This window comes from Schistocerca cancellata, chromosome 8, assembly GCF_023864275.1.
Source record: "Schistocerca cancellata isolate TAMUIC-IGC-003103 chromosome 8, iqSchCanc2.1, whole genome shotgun sequence".
NCBI lineage: Eukaryota > Metazoa > Arthropoda > Insecta > Orthoptera > Acrididae > Schistocerca > Schistocerca cancellata.
The window spans coordinates 187451057-187468726 of NC_064633.1; the positions used below are offsets into that span (position 1 = coordinate 187451057).

At 38.6% G+C, this 17670-nt stretch overlaps 1 protein-coding gene across 10 annotated transcripts in view; it reads right to left on the minus strand.

Annotated features, from left to right (window-relative positions):
- LOC126095313 (protein polybromo-1) overlaps positions 1 to 17670 on the minus strand; it is a 326966-nt gene that overhangs the window by 45274 nt on the left and 264022 nt on the right. For 8 of the 10 annotated variants that reach the window (XR_007521952.1, XM_049910108.1, XM_049910110.1 and 5 more), the window contains exon 26: positions 5509 to 5556. The exons of the other annotated variants lie outside the window; for them this stretch is intronic. Coding sequence is in view for 7 of the 8 variants with exons in the window: in XM_049910108.1 (XP_049766065.1) it covers positions 5509 to 5556 (48 nt within the window). In the remaining variant the exon portion in view is untranslated. The remainder of the gene's footprint in view (positions 1 to 5508; positions 5557 to 17670) is intronic. 10 annotated transcript variants of the gene reach the window in all.

Here is a 17670-nt window from a genome sequence, read left to right on the forward strand (position 1 = left end):
GTGTGTGTGTGTGTGTGTGTGTGTGTGTGTTCCCCCTACTTTAGAAGAAGGACTTTGCCAAAATCTCAAATGTATAGCGGTCTTTTGCTGTGCCTGTCGGCGACACAGCTTCTCCCCTACATAGTGAGCAATCTATTGTTTTCATAACATTCTAGTGGAAGAAAAATGTTAGTATGAAACTGATTCCTGTATTTATCTAAGTTTGATGCAATATACAACAGGAAACAGTTTTCTTTAAGTGTTCTAATGTTGCATCCCCCCATTGGAACAGATGCAAATCTCAATCTTAATCATCATAGTCTGGTATGGAAGCAAATCTGAGTTCTTTAACTCAAGTCACGACTTACAACGTATAAAAAAGAAAATTCTATTCCGAAATCTGTTAAATTCACACAGAGCCAAATGGGTTGATGGTCACTTATGATTTACAAAAACTGCAGAAAGTGCTGCTGGTTCACATGAGTATGTCAGTGTTTACAGATTTCCAGCATTTGGTATGGTTCATTTCTATATAGTTCATTTCTATGAACACACACTGCTAAATAAAGCTTGTTTAATGATATGCCATTTATCTGCTGCACTTTTTTTCTCCCACTCACTGATTTAATACTTTACAGCTCGCTCACAATTAAGCAGATTACTAGAAACTGGTCCACATTATTTAGCAACATGCAAGTGTTCACAGTATTCCACGGGGAAAAGAAAAATACATTAAAAAATTCATTTTGCCCCAATTATGAGGTGGAATCCAAAATTTTCGGAGCTGGTGCTGCCATCTGGAATGTAGGAGTAGCAGATCTTTGCACTGCAAGGTGGCGAGAGCTGCATATCTGGTGAGTCAGTGAGTGGAGTGGCATTAAGTTGGAAGGACGTGTTGTGTGTCCATTGTGATTTCCAGAACACTCCGTGTTTGGTTTGTGGCGATTTTACGAAGGCACAGTATGTTCAAGTGTGCACGGACCTTTGTCAGACCGCATCTGATGATCCAACCTTCTTGTCAAGGGTTATCACCGGCGATGAGAGCTGGATTTACGGTTATGACCCAGATACAAAGCAACAATCGTACCAGCGGAAGAGCCTGGGCTCTCCGAGACCCAAATAAGCGCGACAGGTGAAGAGCAAAGTGAAGAGACTGATCATTGTTTTCTTTGATACCAAAGGGAATTGTTCACAAAGAATTCGTCCCACCCAATTCCGCGTACTACTGTGACATTTTGCGATGGGGCCGTAAAAACGTGCGGCGACGACAGCCCGAACTTTGGCGTCAAGGGAACTGGCTGCACGACAATGTGCCCTGTCACACGCCCTTACTCACTAGGACTTTTTTTTGGCAAAAAACAACATGGCGGTTGTACCCCATCCAACATACTCGCCAGATTTGGCGCATTGCGACTTCGCACTATTCCCAAAACTGCAACTCAAGTTGAGCTTTTTTTCCGTATTGTTCATCTTCGAATGTAGCAGCATTTCAATATACTATGAAAATCCGACTGGCAAGACTGTTTGGGATGTTTGTCAATATGGCCAACTCTATGTTCTGAATTTTTTCCTCCCTGTGAGAAGAGATGGTTGCTAATAGGAACTTTTATGAATTGTGAATCACATGCAGTATTCTCGTCACCATAACAATAATATGAATATAAACATTTTGCCATGTATTCTTTCGTGTTTGCTGCTATCTCATTTAAATCCTGTCTGACTAATAAACTACGAAACTAGTGTGAGACAACAGAAAACGCAGAAGAATATACATATAATGTCATGTATATTCGTATTATTCTTATGCCTAATACTGATACAGTCAGAAATGAAGCACGGCAATTGAGTAGATTTTTAAATCTAAGATGACTAATTTCTGTGCAGAATGTAATGTACAAAAGAGGCATCTGCAAAGATTTTCAAACGGAGAAAACTTTTTAGCTAAATTCGCGTTCAGAACATCATCTACCATACACAGCCTATTATTTGGTTCTTGTTGATCATTATCAAAGAAAGCAGCAGTGTAAGTAACAACAAATAGCAGTCTCTTGCCATTGTTTCGCTAATGAGACAATTCCTCTCTTTTTTTTTTAATTGTAAGCAGTGGTAGGGTGCACAAAGCAAGCCGTGCCGCGAGCGGCGACAGGTCCAGCTAGAGTGACGTAAACACCTATAACAAAGAGAACAGCACTTATCAGATCAAAGTAAAATAAGCAATAAGCAAAGGAAGGGTACCCGTATAAATACGGACGGAGCGCCTGACGCATAGCAATGGCTACCTGGTAAAGCTTAACTGCTAAGCTTACGACTCGAACCAAACTACTGTAGCTGTATCGTCATTCATTCGACCTAAATTGTGTCTCATATTACAATGGACCAGCTTTGTTTCAATTTGGAGGTGCGGCCTAAAACTTTTCTCTTCCCTTGAATTTCGAGTCTCAAATTTCAGGTGCAGCTTAGATTCAGGAAAATTTTTTTCCTTGATTTCGAGTCTCATTTTTCAGGTGCGGGTTAGATTCGAGTGTGGCTTAGATTCGAATAAATACGATATAAAGTTAGTATGTAGTGCATAAAGATGCTGCAAGTGAATTTATGTTTTCAAACAAATCTACTGTAATGTTGTTGTTGTTGTTGTTGTTGTTGTTGTCTGCCGCTGCTGCATGGATATAAGTAATATTTAAAAAATCATAGCTACAGCTTGATAAAAATTAGTTGATAGCTGACGTCTGCACTTGCTACTACGGAGTTGCCATGTTGTCTCTTGCCTACCGCTCAGTTATGGGTGACTCACAAACATGACAGGTCACTTAAAAAATGGGATCAATGTGCAACACGAGCAATGTTGGACGCAACTGCCACGAGGTACGTCGGAAACATGAGATGCTCTGTCGACAGCTGATTTTAAGTGACCAATGGCTAAACTGTGGGAGAGATTTGTTTTGTAGCCCTGAATTTAAACTTATGTCCATCACAACCTCCTAATGTGCAATATATCCGAGAAAACAGTGGTCAACAATTTGCGGCAGAACTAAAATCAGAATTGCTTTGTTCATGTTAATAAAAGTTAACATCTATGAGCAAACTCAAGACTGAAAACATTCAGTTTCAGTGCTAAAGGCAAACTAATTTCTTGATATCATTGGTTACCTGAAATTATCCTCACACTGGCTAGATGAGTTGCCGCACTACCAACTGATTAGCAGTTCTCATTGGCACTTTGTTGCAGATTACAGGCAATGCACGCATGTTTCAAACCAAAAGAGAACGATGCGAAGAAAAATAAAGCAAATAAAAAACGCAATATCATGATGAACATGACACGGCGAAGTATTGCAAACAAAAAATTACATTTGAACACATTTACTGAATAAAAATAATATACACTTTGGATTAGATTTAGTGAAAAAAATAAAATAACATTCTCTATGCCTGCCAGGATTCAAACCTTCCACACGTCATGTTAGTGTGTTAATCACTGTGCTATGCCACACTTCGTGAAGTAGTTTTAAAATGTGGTGACACTGCAAGCTTCAAACATTTGGTTTCACAGAATGTTGTACAAATCTTACCTAACGCAAGCCAATCTTTGTGATTAAGATAACTGTGTATGTGATGCTGAATCACGTCTTGTCCAGAAGCACCCAGTAACATTTGGTTAGGGATGCATGAAAAATGCGTGTATTTTATTAGCAGTTTTTGAGTGTTTTTTTTTTTTGTGTGTGTGTGTGTGTGTGTGTGTGTGTGTGTGTGTGTGTGTGTGTGTGTGATGAAGTAGTAAATTGTGCCAGATGAGTAACTTGGGATCAAACAGATCAAGAAAGAAAGCTGGGCAAGCATTGGAAGGAAACTGACCAATTATTGCAGGAATTTGGCAACAGCAAACAGTTCGGGCATGTCACTGAACACTGTGATAGGAGGAAACCAGCTGCAACCCAAGAGGTATCAAACTATCAAGCAATTTTAATTGGATTATAATCAAAACTGAAGCAGCTGAACATTTTATGGAACTCTACACCTTCTTAAGATAATACGTACAATATAGCACAACATTCTGTAAAGGGTGCAAGAGTGTAGAAAATGATGCCAATGTAAGGGGAGAAATGAAGTACTTGGTTATGGCACTATGCTGACCAACCATCATAATGATGACTGAATTACTTGAATTTGATCATTGAAGTAGGAATAAGTTATCTTTTAGTGACTGGAAGACACCTACTACAGTGTAACGACATGATGTAAAACATACGTTCCACTGGTGTTCTCACATAACTTTCAAAGGCATGTGACCCACTTGAAAAAGTTATCCTCACTGAGGATGAGGTAGCACATGGGTTTAGAAAGATGAGTGTTACAAAGGGGTTAGATGCACATAAGGAAACTCTATAACAGTAGCCAGAAAATGTATTATCACAAAAGACAATTACAGGAGCTAATAGTTCTACAAGAGACTAATGCATGGCAGTTGTTAAAAACTGAACAATTCTGAAGTAGCTATAGTCGTAATGGAAGACTAGGTGGGTGGGGGTGGGGGACAACGTAATGGTAAAAAGATTCAGAAAGGTGGTAGGATCTCTACCTGAATTCCACAATGTTCAAGAAACAAAGGAAGCATATGATTTAGCATCCATGACTTTCTGTGCTGGTCTTTAATAAGTGCCAAGGTTGGATGTAAGAGATAACAATGGATGATATGGAAAACAAATAGTATAAAATTACACCTGGAAGACAGATAACACAAAATTGAATTTGTTAAGAAGCCAGTGCAACATTATGAATGTAGAAATGGTCATATCATTCTTCATTTCTTATTAACTAATAAATACTCTGGCTACAATATAATGCATTTACAGTTTCAGGAAATAATTCTTCTTGTAAATAAACTCTCTCACAGAGCAAGAAACTTAGTTTAATTAAAATATTATAAGCTACAAGCCACAAGGGAAGGACTACACAAGACATTAGATGGTAGTGCATCATAATTCAAGTTTACACTTTCAAACAAGCTACACTGAAATGTGGACACACACACACACACACACACACACACACACACACACACACAATATGTAGCATCTTTAAGTCTTTCAGCAAAAAGACAAAAACATTAAGTAATACTGTATGTCGTACATTTGAAATTGTGTGTCTGTTTTTTCACTGCACATTTGCATTTCAATAAACAAAAGTTAAAGTTAACCAGACACTTCAATAGGCAGCAATCAATTTCTTTTGAAATAAAATTTCTAAGATGAGATTTTAAAGTATCAAATGAATTAGTTAGCGAACTCCACACATAAAAAATTGATACTCCTCTCTATGAGTAAAATACTAACGATATGAGTAAATGTTATTTTTGCATACCCCTTAAGTAACAACAGGTATTACAAGAGGAAAAAATTGTGAACAATTAGACTTGTGAGAATGACGCAATTGTGGCCATTTAGTATTTATCCCCCTCCACCTTTGATTGAATAACACAGTAATCTATATGTTGTAGCATGTTATTAAATTACACCATAAAGCATCACTCACCGTCTCAAATTTAATTCCCTCAGTGTTCTGTGCACTTTCACTGCCAATCTGCAACACAACAAACTGCAGTTCATGCAAAGCACCATGCAAGGGAGATATCGTGTGATAGGGTACGTGAGAACACTGACACATCTAATGCTAAATTTACTGTGTTAGCTCTACACATTCAACACATCAGGTGTAGCTCTTCTAGGACATAAATTTAACACTAATAGTCAGTTGATAGCATTCTCAGTTATTTGTAAGTAACAAGCCAGTGAAATTAAAGTGAAATTAAAGGTGCTGTAAGTAAAAGCAGACAGTCAATCAATTGATATGCATAGAGAAAGTGGTTTAACATTTCATGCCTATAAAGTTAACAGGGGAACTTAAACATATTTATATACACAACAGATATTTAGACAGCATTCTGACAGCTGATTTAAACTAGTAGTGAGAATGCAATCTGTAAAATGTCCTCCAAGTAAGTTACCTGCATTCAAATAGTATTATGTAATACAACGAATTCATGGAGTGTCCGTAATTTCAAATGAGCAAATTTAATAACATCAAATAAAACTAATTAACAACACACAAAATTGTGCATATTAAATGCTTCAAATTCAACTTACCAGGTTTCCAATGTCTGTAACTAAATTAAATATCACACCAGCAATTACATATAAAAAATTCACTAACAACCTGTAAGAACTGCCAATAAATAATAATATTCACTAACACAAATGTAACAGAAACAATGTTTATTTGAGGCATCGTGTTCCCCATAATGAACACGAATCCAATTCCAGATTCAAATTGCAAGATCATAGAAATCTCTCTCTCTCCCTCCCTCTCTCTCTCTCTCTCTCTCCCTCTCTCAATCAATCAATCAATCAATCAATCAATCCCGATCTGTTTTCAAATTATGTTTTCATTTTACGAGATGACTTTTGTTCCACAGTTTCTTACTTGGGCCTATATTATCTGAAATTTTATGCTGGTTTTGGCATTTGTAATCAATATAGCATAAAAATTTCACAAGTAATCAAATAAAAAGTGTCAAAACTGCAACTTTTAAAAATCAATATAGACTGAATCAGAAAATTGTCTGTCACATGAGAACAATGCTTTGCACAGCACTGATATCCTGACAGATACTTCATCTACCAATTTCACTGATAAAGATTTATTTTGAAAGATTAAGCAATGCATATGGGATAACACACAATGAAATCAAATATTTGCAATACAGTTTTGCAGTGTCTTGTATTACACAGTGACTGTATAGCAATATGCAGTGTCCTCCAGATATGAGAGCATGCACATTTGAAGGACACTGCACATTACTATGTGTACACTGCAAAACTGTATTTCATACCTAGACAGGCCCCTTGCAGGAATCACAGCAAGTGTGCAAGTACAGGACGTGTACACAATGACATATAGAGATCTGGGTCAGTCCAGGTGGTGTGCACAAATAGCTGAAATGGTTAAGGTGACCACTAGCGATAAGCGGGAGATCTCGAGTTCAAATCCTGGTCCGACACAAATTTTCATGAGTCACTAATAAACTGTACAGCTGATGTCCAGTCGTATTCATAATCTACAGATAAGTCTCTTCCAAATATTTATAAGTTATGTTAAAAGTATAGACACAAAAGTAAACATAGATTCTTCGAGGGTAGATCATAAACTGCAAAACATCAGATGTTGCCTATAACAAAATAGAGAAAAGAGAAGCAGATATATGAATATCAAGAGTTCAGATGGCAAGCCATTACTAAACAAAGAACGAAGGCGGAAACATGGAAGGAATATTAGGAGGACTATAGAAAGGAAATAAATTTGCTGTCAATATTATGGAAAGGAGAGAGAAAGCACATGGCAATCAGATGGGAGATATGAGACTGCGAGAACGATTTTGACAGAGCCCTGACTGATGTATGTCAACACAAGGCAACTGGTGCAAACAACATTCTCTCAAATTGTCGGAGACCTTGGCAGAACATATGACAAAACCATTCCACCTGATACACAACTCCCATGACAGGCAAGACACCCTTACATGTCAAGAAGAATGTGTTAATTCCAATCCCAAAGGAGACAAACACACTCATAGGTGTGAATACTACAGAGCCATCAGTTTAATAAGTCACGACTGCAAAAACTAAAGAACAAAAAAACTGGTGGAAGCTGGTCTCTGGAAAGATCAGTTTCGTTTCTATTTAAAATAATAATGTAGGAACATAATCCTGTGATTTGTCTTAGAAAATACTCTGAAGAAAGGCCAAACCCAATTTTTATAACATTTGGATGTAGAGCAAGTTTCTGACAATGTCATAATTCTACAGGTACAGAGATAAAATACAAGGAACAATAGGTTACTGGCAATCTGCACAGATACAAGAGTGTTGTCATAATAGATGAAGGACATGAATGGCAAGCAATGGTTGAGAAAGCCTTCATACTAAATTTCCGCAGCTGACAGAAATTGGAAGTTGTGTGTGTGTGTGTGTGTGTGTGTGTGTGTGTGTGTGGAGGGGGGGGGGGGGGGTTATGAGCACCCTTGGATCTATCTGCTGTTACGGTGAGCGTGGTGCACAATATTTGGTAAAAGTGTCCACCTTATTATTACTGGACAGAAATTCCCTTTCAGTTTTGTTAAAAGAGAAGTTTTTTTTTTTGTGGAGGGGTTCTTTCTTTAAATTTCTGATGTATGTTCAGGAACACATCTTCCTAAACCTAGTTTGAGTTTCAGAAAATACCCTCTTCATTAAATCTTGCCTTACAGATGACTAGAAACCCTCTGAAAGTCTTGCTGCTTCCTACAGATCTATACAAAAGATGTCAACTGAAGCCATCAACAAAAAACCAAACTCAAGGTTGTTAGGTTACGAGGGGCAAAATGGTAGTTAAACTTCTAGATGAATATTTAAATAATGCTGTCATGGGTTTAGAAATGACATTGCAGACTGCTAATCCACTAATGGCAAGGAAACTGAAGAAAGTTATACTCTGGAAAAGTCTTCAACTACAATGTCACATTTAATTCTCAACCATCTCCTAGAGACACAACTGAAATTGATAAGACAGATGTTTAAATGTAAATACTTTTTGAGATGTACTTTGTCTGTTCTGAATGTGAATTGCATAACTAGAAAAACGATGTTGCAAAACAATATTGGGGTGGATCAGAAATTACGACATTAAATGTGCATCTTTTTCAGATTTTCTCTGAAGCCAGAAAAAAATCATTTAGTGTCAGGATATTAACTTGAGTTAACAGGCACAAAATAGTTTACCGCATCTCAGAGTTGAATTAGCTGCTTATAAACAAAAAAAAATCACATAAAATTGCCTCATGAAAAACAATAAAACTTATATCAAGAAACAGGTCAGAAAATAAAATGACTCATAATGAAGTGACTGAAAACAAACTCGCAGGGCTGTCTTAAGTCAACCTTAATTGTATGTCCATTGTGCATAACGAATATGTATCTGAAACTTCTCCTTTTTACATTCTGGTGACATTTACAGGATATGAAATTAATTTTGACATATAGGAAACCACATATTTATTTGTGTATCTCCGTAACAACTTGGAAGGAATATTATAGATTAAATGTAAGTTGTATTTATCTAAGAGTAATTAATTATCTTATGATCGCTTTCAATCAACAGTTCATTGCCTGCCTTGCAATCCAATGGAAATAGTGACAAATGAGCACCGCATCCCACAATGACAGATTTCAGGGCTGACACCAGACAGTTCCAAATGTGGAAACCATACGAACAACGTAATTTTTAAGTATCTGTACACCAGAAAATTCCAAGAGTGGAAACCGCATTAAAAAATGCAATATTTCATACAACAGTATTTCAGTAACTTCCAGTTCATGTTGGTAGCTGAAATTTAGGTAAAAAGAAGAACTCTATGGTTTCAATATATCAAGTTCGACCATTCCCATATGAGAGAGGCTTGTAGTCAATACTATAAAATCTGTCTGTCTGGTAAGAAGTAAACGAAATTAAGAAGAAATTTGTAAAGAGAACTAAAACTCACAGAGAAGAAATAAAAACACTAAGGTTTATAACGACATTTTAATTATATCAGAAGGGCCAAGTACTTACGATGATCTGTTGAACAGAAGGCATAATTAAATGAAAACAAGGGTAATAGACTGTAGCCAAATTAAATCAGGCAGTGCTGAGGAAATTTGGGTAGCGAACAAGAAACTAGAAGTAGTGGACAAGTTCTGTCATTTGGGTAATAAAATTACTGATGACAATGGATGAAGCAGAGAGGATATAAAATGTAGGCTCACAATACCAACAAAACAACAAAAGACATCTCAAAAGAACTAAGTGTCATTGTGTTATTGGCGATGTATATTGAAAACAGTTAACAAATATTGTTATGCTAAAACTTTTTATGTTCCAGTAAATACACCACATTACTGCAACTATGATTGGCGATGCCTACGTGATAAGAAGATATGGCGACGAGCAGAAATATGTCCGAGGATCGGCTGGAAGCAAATAAGGTTAGCATTAAAATTCCTCCTTTTTCGAGTGAAAAATCCGAAATATGGTTCTATGAAGTAGAGGCACAGTTCAGTATTCGTGAAACTGTTCCTGAAAAGACTATATTTAATCATTTAGTGTCACATTTAGAACCAAAACACATCGAGAATATCTCTGACATCATGTGTGGCATGAAAATGAATATGTATTTGTGATCTACGGGTAGCGTCTTTGATAGTAATCAAAACATCCTCCATCCTGGGTTTGAACCCTGCCGCTACTTAGATTTTCAATACCAATCAGCAATGGCAGCCGAAGATTTCCAGCATAATAAGTCATACTCATTCTGCCAATGACCTTGTCAAAGAGGGCAGAGGAGCAGACAGAGGTTCAGCACACACTCTTGTCCTTGGATTCAGGAACTGCCCCTGGAGGCAGAAGAATCAGCAATGATCAACAATATTATGATGATGCAGAAGACAATGGAAACCAATGCATTAAAGACACACAATGTGTACCCATAAGGCAGCTGAAAATGGTGTAACAGGAGCAGGGTTTGTTATGAATAGGAATGATGGGCAGAGAGTGTATTACTGCATACAGTTCACTGATAGGGTTGTTCTCACCAGAATCAACAGCAAATCAACATCAACAATGATAATTCAGATATACATGCCGACATCACAAGCTGAAGATGAAGAGATACATGAAGTGTGTAAGGATATTGAATGGGTAGTTCAGTACGTAAAAGGAGATGAAAATCTAATAGGCATGGGGGACTGGAATGCAGTTGTAGGGGAAGGCGTAGAAGAAGGGTTCCAAGAGAATATGGGCTTGGTACTAAGAATGAGAGAAAAGAAAGACTACAGGAGTTCTGCAACAAATTTCAGCTAGTAATAGCAAATGCTCTGTTCAAGAACCATAAGGGGCAGAGGTATAATTGGAAAAGACTGGGAGGTACAGGAAGATTTCAGTTACATCACATCATGGTCAGGCAGAGATTCCGAAAGACATACCCGGGAGCAGATATACAGGGTGGTCCAAAAGTCCAGAAACACCCTGATAAAATCCAAATGGAGTAGGAAACAAGGAAACAGAGTCCCTACACACGAGGAACGGGAAGGGGGAAACTTTATAGGCTATGCCACCAACATGGCGGCCATCTTGAAAGGCGCCCTCTTGGATTCAACTCCAAAATTTCAAATGGGAATGTGGTCATGTGACATATCAAACAGATGGAGAATTTCACCAGAAAAACAATGCCGTTGTTATTTTAAACATAGCTTTATTCATTCTCGGGTTATAGCCATTTACATGTGGCAGCGGTGGGACGCTCGGCAGCATGTGTGTTATGTGCCGAAGAGACATTACGCCGATGTTACACAGTCCCAAGAGACCACCAACAGTCATAGGAATGGCTCGATATGTTGTCCATTATGTTGGATTGTTAATGCTATCCTCCGAACCCAGTCCTGATGAACTTTGACCAACACATCTGTCTGAAGTTGACCATACGCAACAACAATGCGCTGCTATAGATGATGCAAATCCCGTATTTTCACAGAATAAACCAGTGCTTTGACATGACCCCAAAGATAAAAATCCAAAGGAGTCAAATCTGGTGAACGTTGTGGCCACTCCACATCACCCCTACGACCAATGCACTTTTCAGGGAACTGCACATCCAGGTATGCTTGCACATTGTGCCCATAATGTGGTGGGGCTCCATAATGCTGGAAGAATTCCGGAAATGTCCTGTCCTCTGTTAACAACGAGGGAAACACATCTTCATCCAATAACCTCAGATAACCGTTGGCTGTTAACGTACCATCAATAAAAAAAAGGTTCAACGACTTTGGTACCCCGCACACCACACCAGACCATCACTTTTTGTGAGTTGACCGTTTTGCAAGCATCAACCCAGTATGGATTTCTGTCGGACCAGTGTCTGTGATTCTTCTTGTCCACTTCGCCATTGATAAAGAAATTGGCTTCATCACTGAACAGCACCTCATAGGGGAAACGTGGGTTTATCTGCAGCTGCTGTGTCACCCATTCTGCGTACTGTACTCGACGGTCTGTGTCATCCTCGTCCAGGTGTTGGAGCAGCTGACTTTTGTACGGGTGTCATTTGTGCTGCGATAAAATTCACAGTATGGAGGTACGGCTAACCCCACATTCTTGTGACAGGCGACGAGTACTCCGTTGCGGGCGCTTGCTAAATGATGCCAACACGCTCATTGTTGTTGCTTCATCGTTGGCGAATTTTGGTCTTCCAGCCTTAGGCTTATCTGCGACAGAACCTGTTGCTCGGAATTTGGCCAAAAATTTGGCAACTGTGCTGTGAGTGATGGGCTGTCTGGGTGGGTGATGACTGTTTAAATCCTCAGCAATGACCCGTGTGCTTCTTTCTCCTGATATCAAGATGATTTCAATGCATTCTTCATGTGTTAAGGACTTTTGTAAACTGTAAATAAGGAAACAATGATTAAAATGTTAGCATTAGTAAATGATACCTACCAGTTAAACATATGTAACATATCAGGCATGGGATAGTCACTTTGCACCGTTTCAGACTCCATTTTAGGACTTCTCAGTACGTAATATTTACGCTGTCGAGCGTCGCACTGCTGCCGCAAGTAATTGGCTATAACCCGAGAATGTATAAAGCTATGTTTAAAATAACAACGGTTTTGTTTTTCTGGTGAAATTCTCTATCTATTTGATATGTCACATGACCACATTCCCATTTGAAATTTTGGAGTTGAATCCAAGATGGCGGCTTTCAAGATGGCCGCCATGTTGATGGCATATCCTATAAAGTTTCCCCCTTCCTGTTCCTCGTGTGTAGGGACTCTGTTTCCTTGTTTCCTACTCCATTTGGATTTTATCAGGGTGTTTCTGGACTTTTGGACCACCCTGTAGACTCTGATCACAATGTAGTAGTGATGAACATAGGCTGAAGTTCATGAGATTAGTCAGCAAGAATCAATAACCAAGTAGTAGGACATGGAAGTGCTAAGGAATGAAAAGATACACTTTAAGTTCTCTGAGGCTATAGACACTGCTGTGCGGAATATCTTTAATGGGCAGATCACATGAAGAGGAATGGAGAACCCTACAAAGGGCAATCACAGAAGTTGAGAAGAAAAACATGGGATGATAAAGGTAACTGCGAAGAAACCATGGCTATCAGAAAAAATACTTCAGTTGATCAAAGAAAGAATGAAATACAAAAATGTTCAGAGAAATTCAGGAATGCAGAAATACAAATCACTCAGGAATGAAATAAGTAGAAAGTGCAGAAGTTACAATGAAATGGTTACAAGAACCACGCGAAGAAATCAAAAAACCATTGATTGTCGGAAGGACTGACTCAGCATGATTAAAAGTCAAAACAATCTTTGGTGAAATTGAAAGGAAGGGTGGTAACATTAAAAGTGCTATGTGAATTCCACTGTTAAATGCAGAGGAATGAGCGGATAAGTGGAAAGAGGGCACTGAAGGCCTCTATGAGGGGAAGATTTCTCTGTTGGGATAGAAAAAGAAACAGGAGTTGACATAGAAGAGATGGGGGAGCCAGTATTAGAATCAGAATTTAAAAAAACTTTGGAAGAGTTAAGATCAATTAAGGCAGAAAGGATACATAGCATTCCATCTGAATTTCTGAAATCATTAAGGGAAAAGCCAACAAAACGAATATTCATGCTGCTGGGTAGAAAGTATGAGTCTGGTGTTATGCCATCTGATCTTTGGAAGAGTATCATCCACACAATTCCGATGGCTACAAGTGCTGACAAGTGCAGGAATTATTGCAGAATCTGCTTAAGAGCTCAGGCATCCAAGCTGGTGACAAGGATAATATAGTGAAGAATGGGAAAGAAAATTGAGATTTATTACATGACGATCAGTTTGGCTTCAGGAAATGTAAAGGCACCAAAGTGGCAGTTCTCACATCGCGCTTGCTAATGGAAGAAAGACTAAAGAAAAATCAAGTCACTTTCACATTTGTATGATCTGTCCACCTGGGAAAAGCTTTCAACAATGTAAAATGGTGCAATTTCTCAGGAAAATAGGGGTACGCTACAGGGAGAGGTGGATAATATACAATACGTACAAGAGCCAAGAGGGAATAAAACGAGTGTTAAGACCAAGAACAAAGTGTTTAGATTAAAATGAGTGTAAGACAGGGAAGTAGTCTTTTGCCTCTACTGTTCAGTATACAGGGTGGTCCATTGATACATTGATAGTGGCCAGGCTAAATATCTCACGAAATAATCATCAAACGAAAAAACAAAACTCGTCTAGCTTGAAGGGCGAAACCAGATGGCGCTATGGTTGGCCCACTAGATGGTGCTGCCATAGGTCAAATGGATATCCACTGCATTTTTTTAAAAAATAGGAACCCCCATTTTTTATTACATATTCGTGTAGTACGTACAGAAATATGAATGTTTTAGTTGGACCACTTTTTTTTTTCTTTGTGATAGATGGCGCTGTAATAGTCATAAACGTGTAAGTATGTGATATCGCGTAACATTCCGACAATGCGGACGGTATTTGCTTCATGATACATTACCCGTGTTAAAATGGACCATTCACCAATTGCGGAAAAGGTCGATATCATGTTGATGTATGGCTATTGTGATCAAAATGTCCAACGGGCATGTGCTGCTCGGTATCCTGGGCGACATCATCCAAGTGTCCAGACCATTCACTGGATAGTTACGTTATTTAAGGAAACAAGAAGTGTTCAACAACATGTGAAATGTCAACCATGACCTGTAACAAATGATGATGTCCAAGTAGGTGTTTTAGCTGCTGTCGCAGACAATACGCACATCAGTAGCATCTCAAAAACGTCAGTGTTGAGAATGCTACAGCACCGATTGCACCCGTACTATATTTCTATGCACCAGGAATTGCATGGCAATGACTTTGAACGTCGTGTACAGTTCTGCCACTGGGCAAAAGATAAATTACGGAATGATGACAGATTTTTTGCACACGTTCTATTTAGCAACGAAGCGTCATTCACCAACAGCGGTAACGTAAACCGACATAATATGCACTATTGGGCAATGGAGAATCCACGATGACTGTGACAAGTGGAACATCAGCGACCTTGACAGGATAATGTATGGTGCAGCATTATGGGAGGATGGATAATTGGCCCCCATTTTATCAATGGCAATCTAAAAGGTGCAATGTATGCTGATTTCCTACATAATGTTCTACCGATGTTACTACAAGATGTTTCACTGCATGACGGAATGGCGTTTTACTTCCAACATGATGGATGTCTGGCACATAGCTCACGTGCGGTTGAAGCGGTATTGACTAGCATATTACATGACAAGCACCATACCGTGGCCCGAACGTTCGCCTGATCTGACGTCCGCGGATTTCTTTCTGAGGAGAAAGTTGAAGGATATTTGATATTGTGATCCACCGACAACGCCTGAGAACATGCGACAGCACATTCTCAATGTATGTGCGAACACTACGGAAGGCGAACGACTCGCTGTTGAGAGGAATGTCATTACACGTATTGACAAATGCATTGAGGTTGACGGACATGAGCATTTATTACATTAATGTGGTATATACAGGTAATCACGCTGTAACAGCATGCGTTCTCAGGAATGATAATTTCACAAAGGTACAAGTATCACAATGGAAAAACCAAAATAAAGTGTTCAAACCTACCTATGTTATGTATTTTAATTTAAAAAACTTACCTGTTACCAACAGTTCATCTAAAATTGTGAGCCATATGTTTGTGACTAGCCCCATCTATCACAAAGCGAAAAAAGTGGTCCAACTAAAACATTCATATCTCTTTATGTACTACACGAATATGTCACAAAAATTGGGGGTTCCTATTAAAAAAAAAAATGGAGTCGATATCCGTTTGACCTATGGCAGTGCCATCTAGCGGGCAAACCGCAGCGCCATCTGGTTTCCCCCTCCAAGCTAGACAAGTTTCGTTCTTTGTAGTTTTTTTGTTTGACGCTGAGGTATTTGGCCCAGTCACGATCAATGGACCACCCTGTTTATATCAAAGAGGCAATGACAGAAATTAAAGAAACGTTCAATAGTGGAATTACAATTCAAGGTGAAAGTATATCAATGATACAATTCACTGATAATATTGCTATCATGAGCGAAAGTGAATAAGAATTACATGAGCTGTCTAATGAGTACAGAAAACTGATTGAGAGGAAATCCATGGAAGATTAATGAGGTAGCAGAAATGAGAAGAGTGAGAAACTTAACATCAGGATTGACGGTCAGGAAGTAGGTGAAGTTAACGAATTCTGGTACCTAGGCAGCAAAATAACTACCGTATTTACTCGAATCTAAGCCGCACCTGAAAAATGAGACTCGAAATAAAGGAAAAAAAAATTTCCCGAATCTAAGCCGCACCGGAAATTTGAGACTCGAAATTCAAGGGGAGAGAAAAGTTTTAGGCCGCACCTCCAAATCGAAACAAAGTTGGTCCATTGTAATATGAGCCACAATTTAGGTCGAATGAATGACGATACAGCTACAGTAGTTTGGTTCGCGTAGTAAGCTTAGCAGTTAAGCTTTGCCAGGTAGCCATTGCTATGCGTCAGGCGCTCCGTCCATATTTATACGGGTACCCTTCCTTTTTCACGTGCTTCGTCTGGTTTGAATCGATTGCTTATTTTACTTTGATCTGATAAGTGCCGTTTTCTTTATTATAGGTGTTTGCGCCACTCTTAAGCTGAAAATGCATTACTGCACTGTGTCATGCATTGTTTGTCGCATTCTGATAATGAGTGTTTACGGCCTGTCGCGGCTCGCGGCATGGCTTGCTTTTGTGCGCGCTACCGCCGCGTACAATTAAAAAAAAAGAGAGGAATCGTCTCATTAGCAAAACAATGGCAAGAGACTGCTATTTGTTGTTACTTACACTGCTGCTTTCTTTGATAATGATCAACAAGAATAAAATAATAGACTGCGTATGATAGAACATGTTCTGAACGAGAGTTAGGCGAAAATTTTTCTCCGTTTGAAAATCTTTGCGGCCGCTTCTTTATTACATCAAATTCTGCACAGAAATTAGACATCTTAGATTTAAAAATCTAGTCACTTGCCGTGCTTCATTTCTGACTGCATCACTATTAGGCATAAGGATAATACGAATATAAACATGACACGATACGTATATTCTTCCGCGTTTGCTGTTGCCTCACTCTAGTTTCGTAGTTTATTAGGCAGACAGGGTTTTAATGAGACAGCAGCAAACACGAAAGAATACATGGCAAAATGTTTATATTCATATTATTCTTATGGTGAAGAGAATACTGTATGTGATTCAAATTTCATGAGGTTCCTATTAGCAACAATCTCTTCTCACAGATAGGAAAAAATTCAGAACGTAGAGTTGGCCATATTGACAGACATCCCAAACAGTCTTGCCAGTCAGATTTTCGTAGTACACTGAAATTGTGCTACATTCGAAGATGAACAATACGGAATTTGTATTTACTTCGTTGGATAATGTATGAAAATGCAGTAGTCGAAACTCGCGGCGGAGAAAAAAAGCTCGTCTTCCACTTTTTTTTTAAATTTATTTACTGACGCAGAGGTTTTGGCGCCAGTATTTATCTTTGTGCCTACAAAGCATGC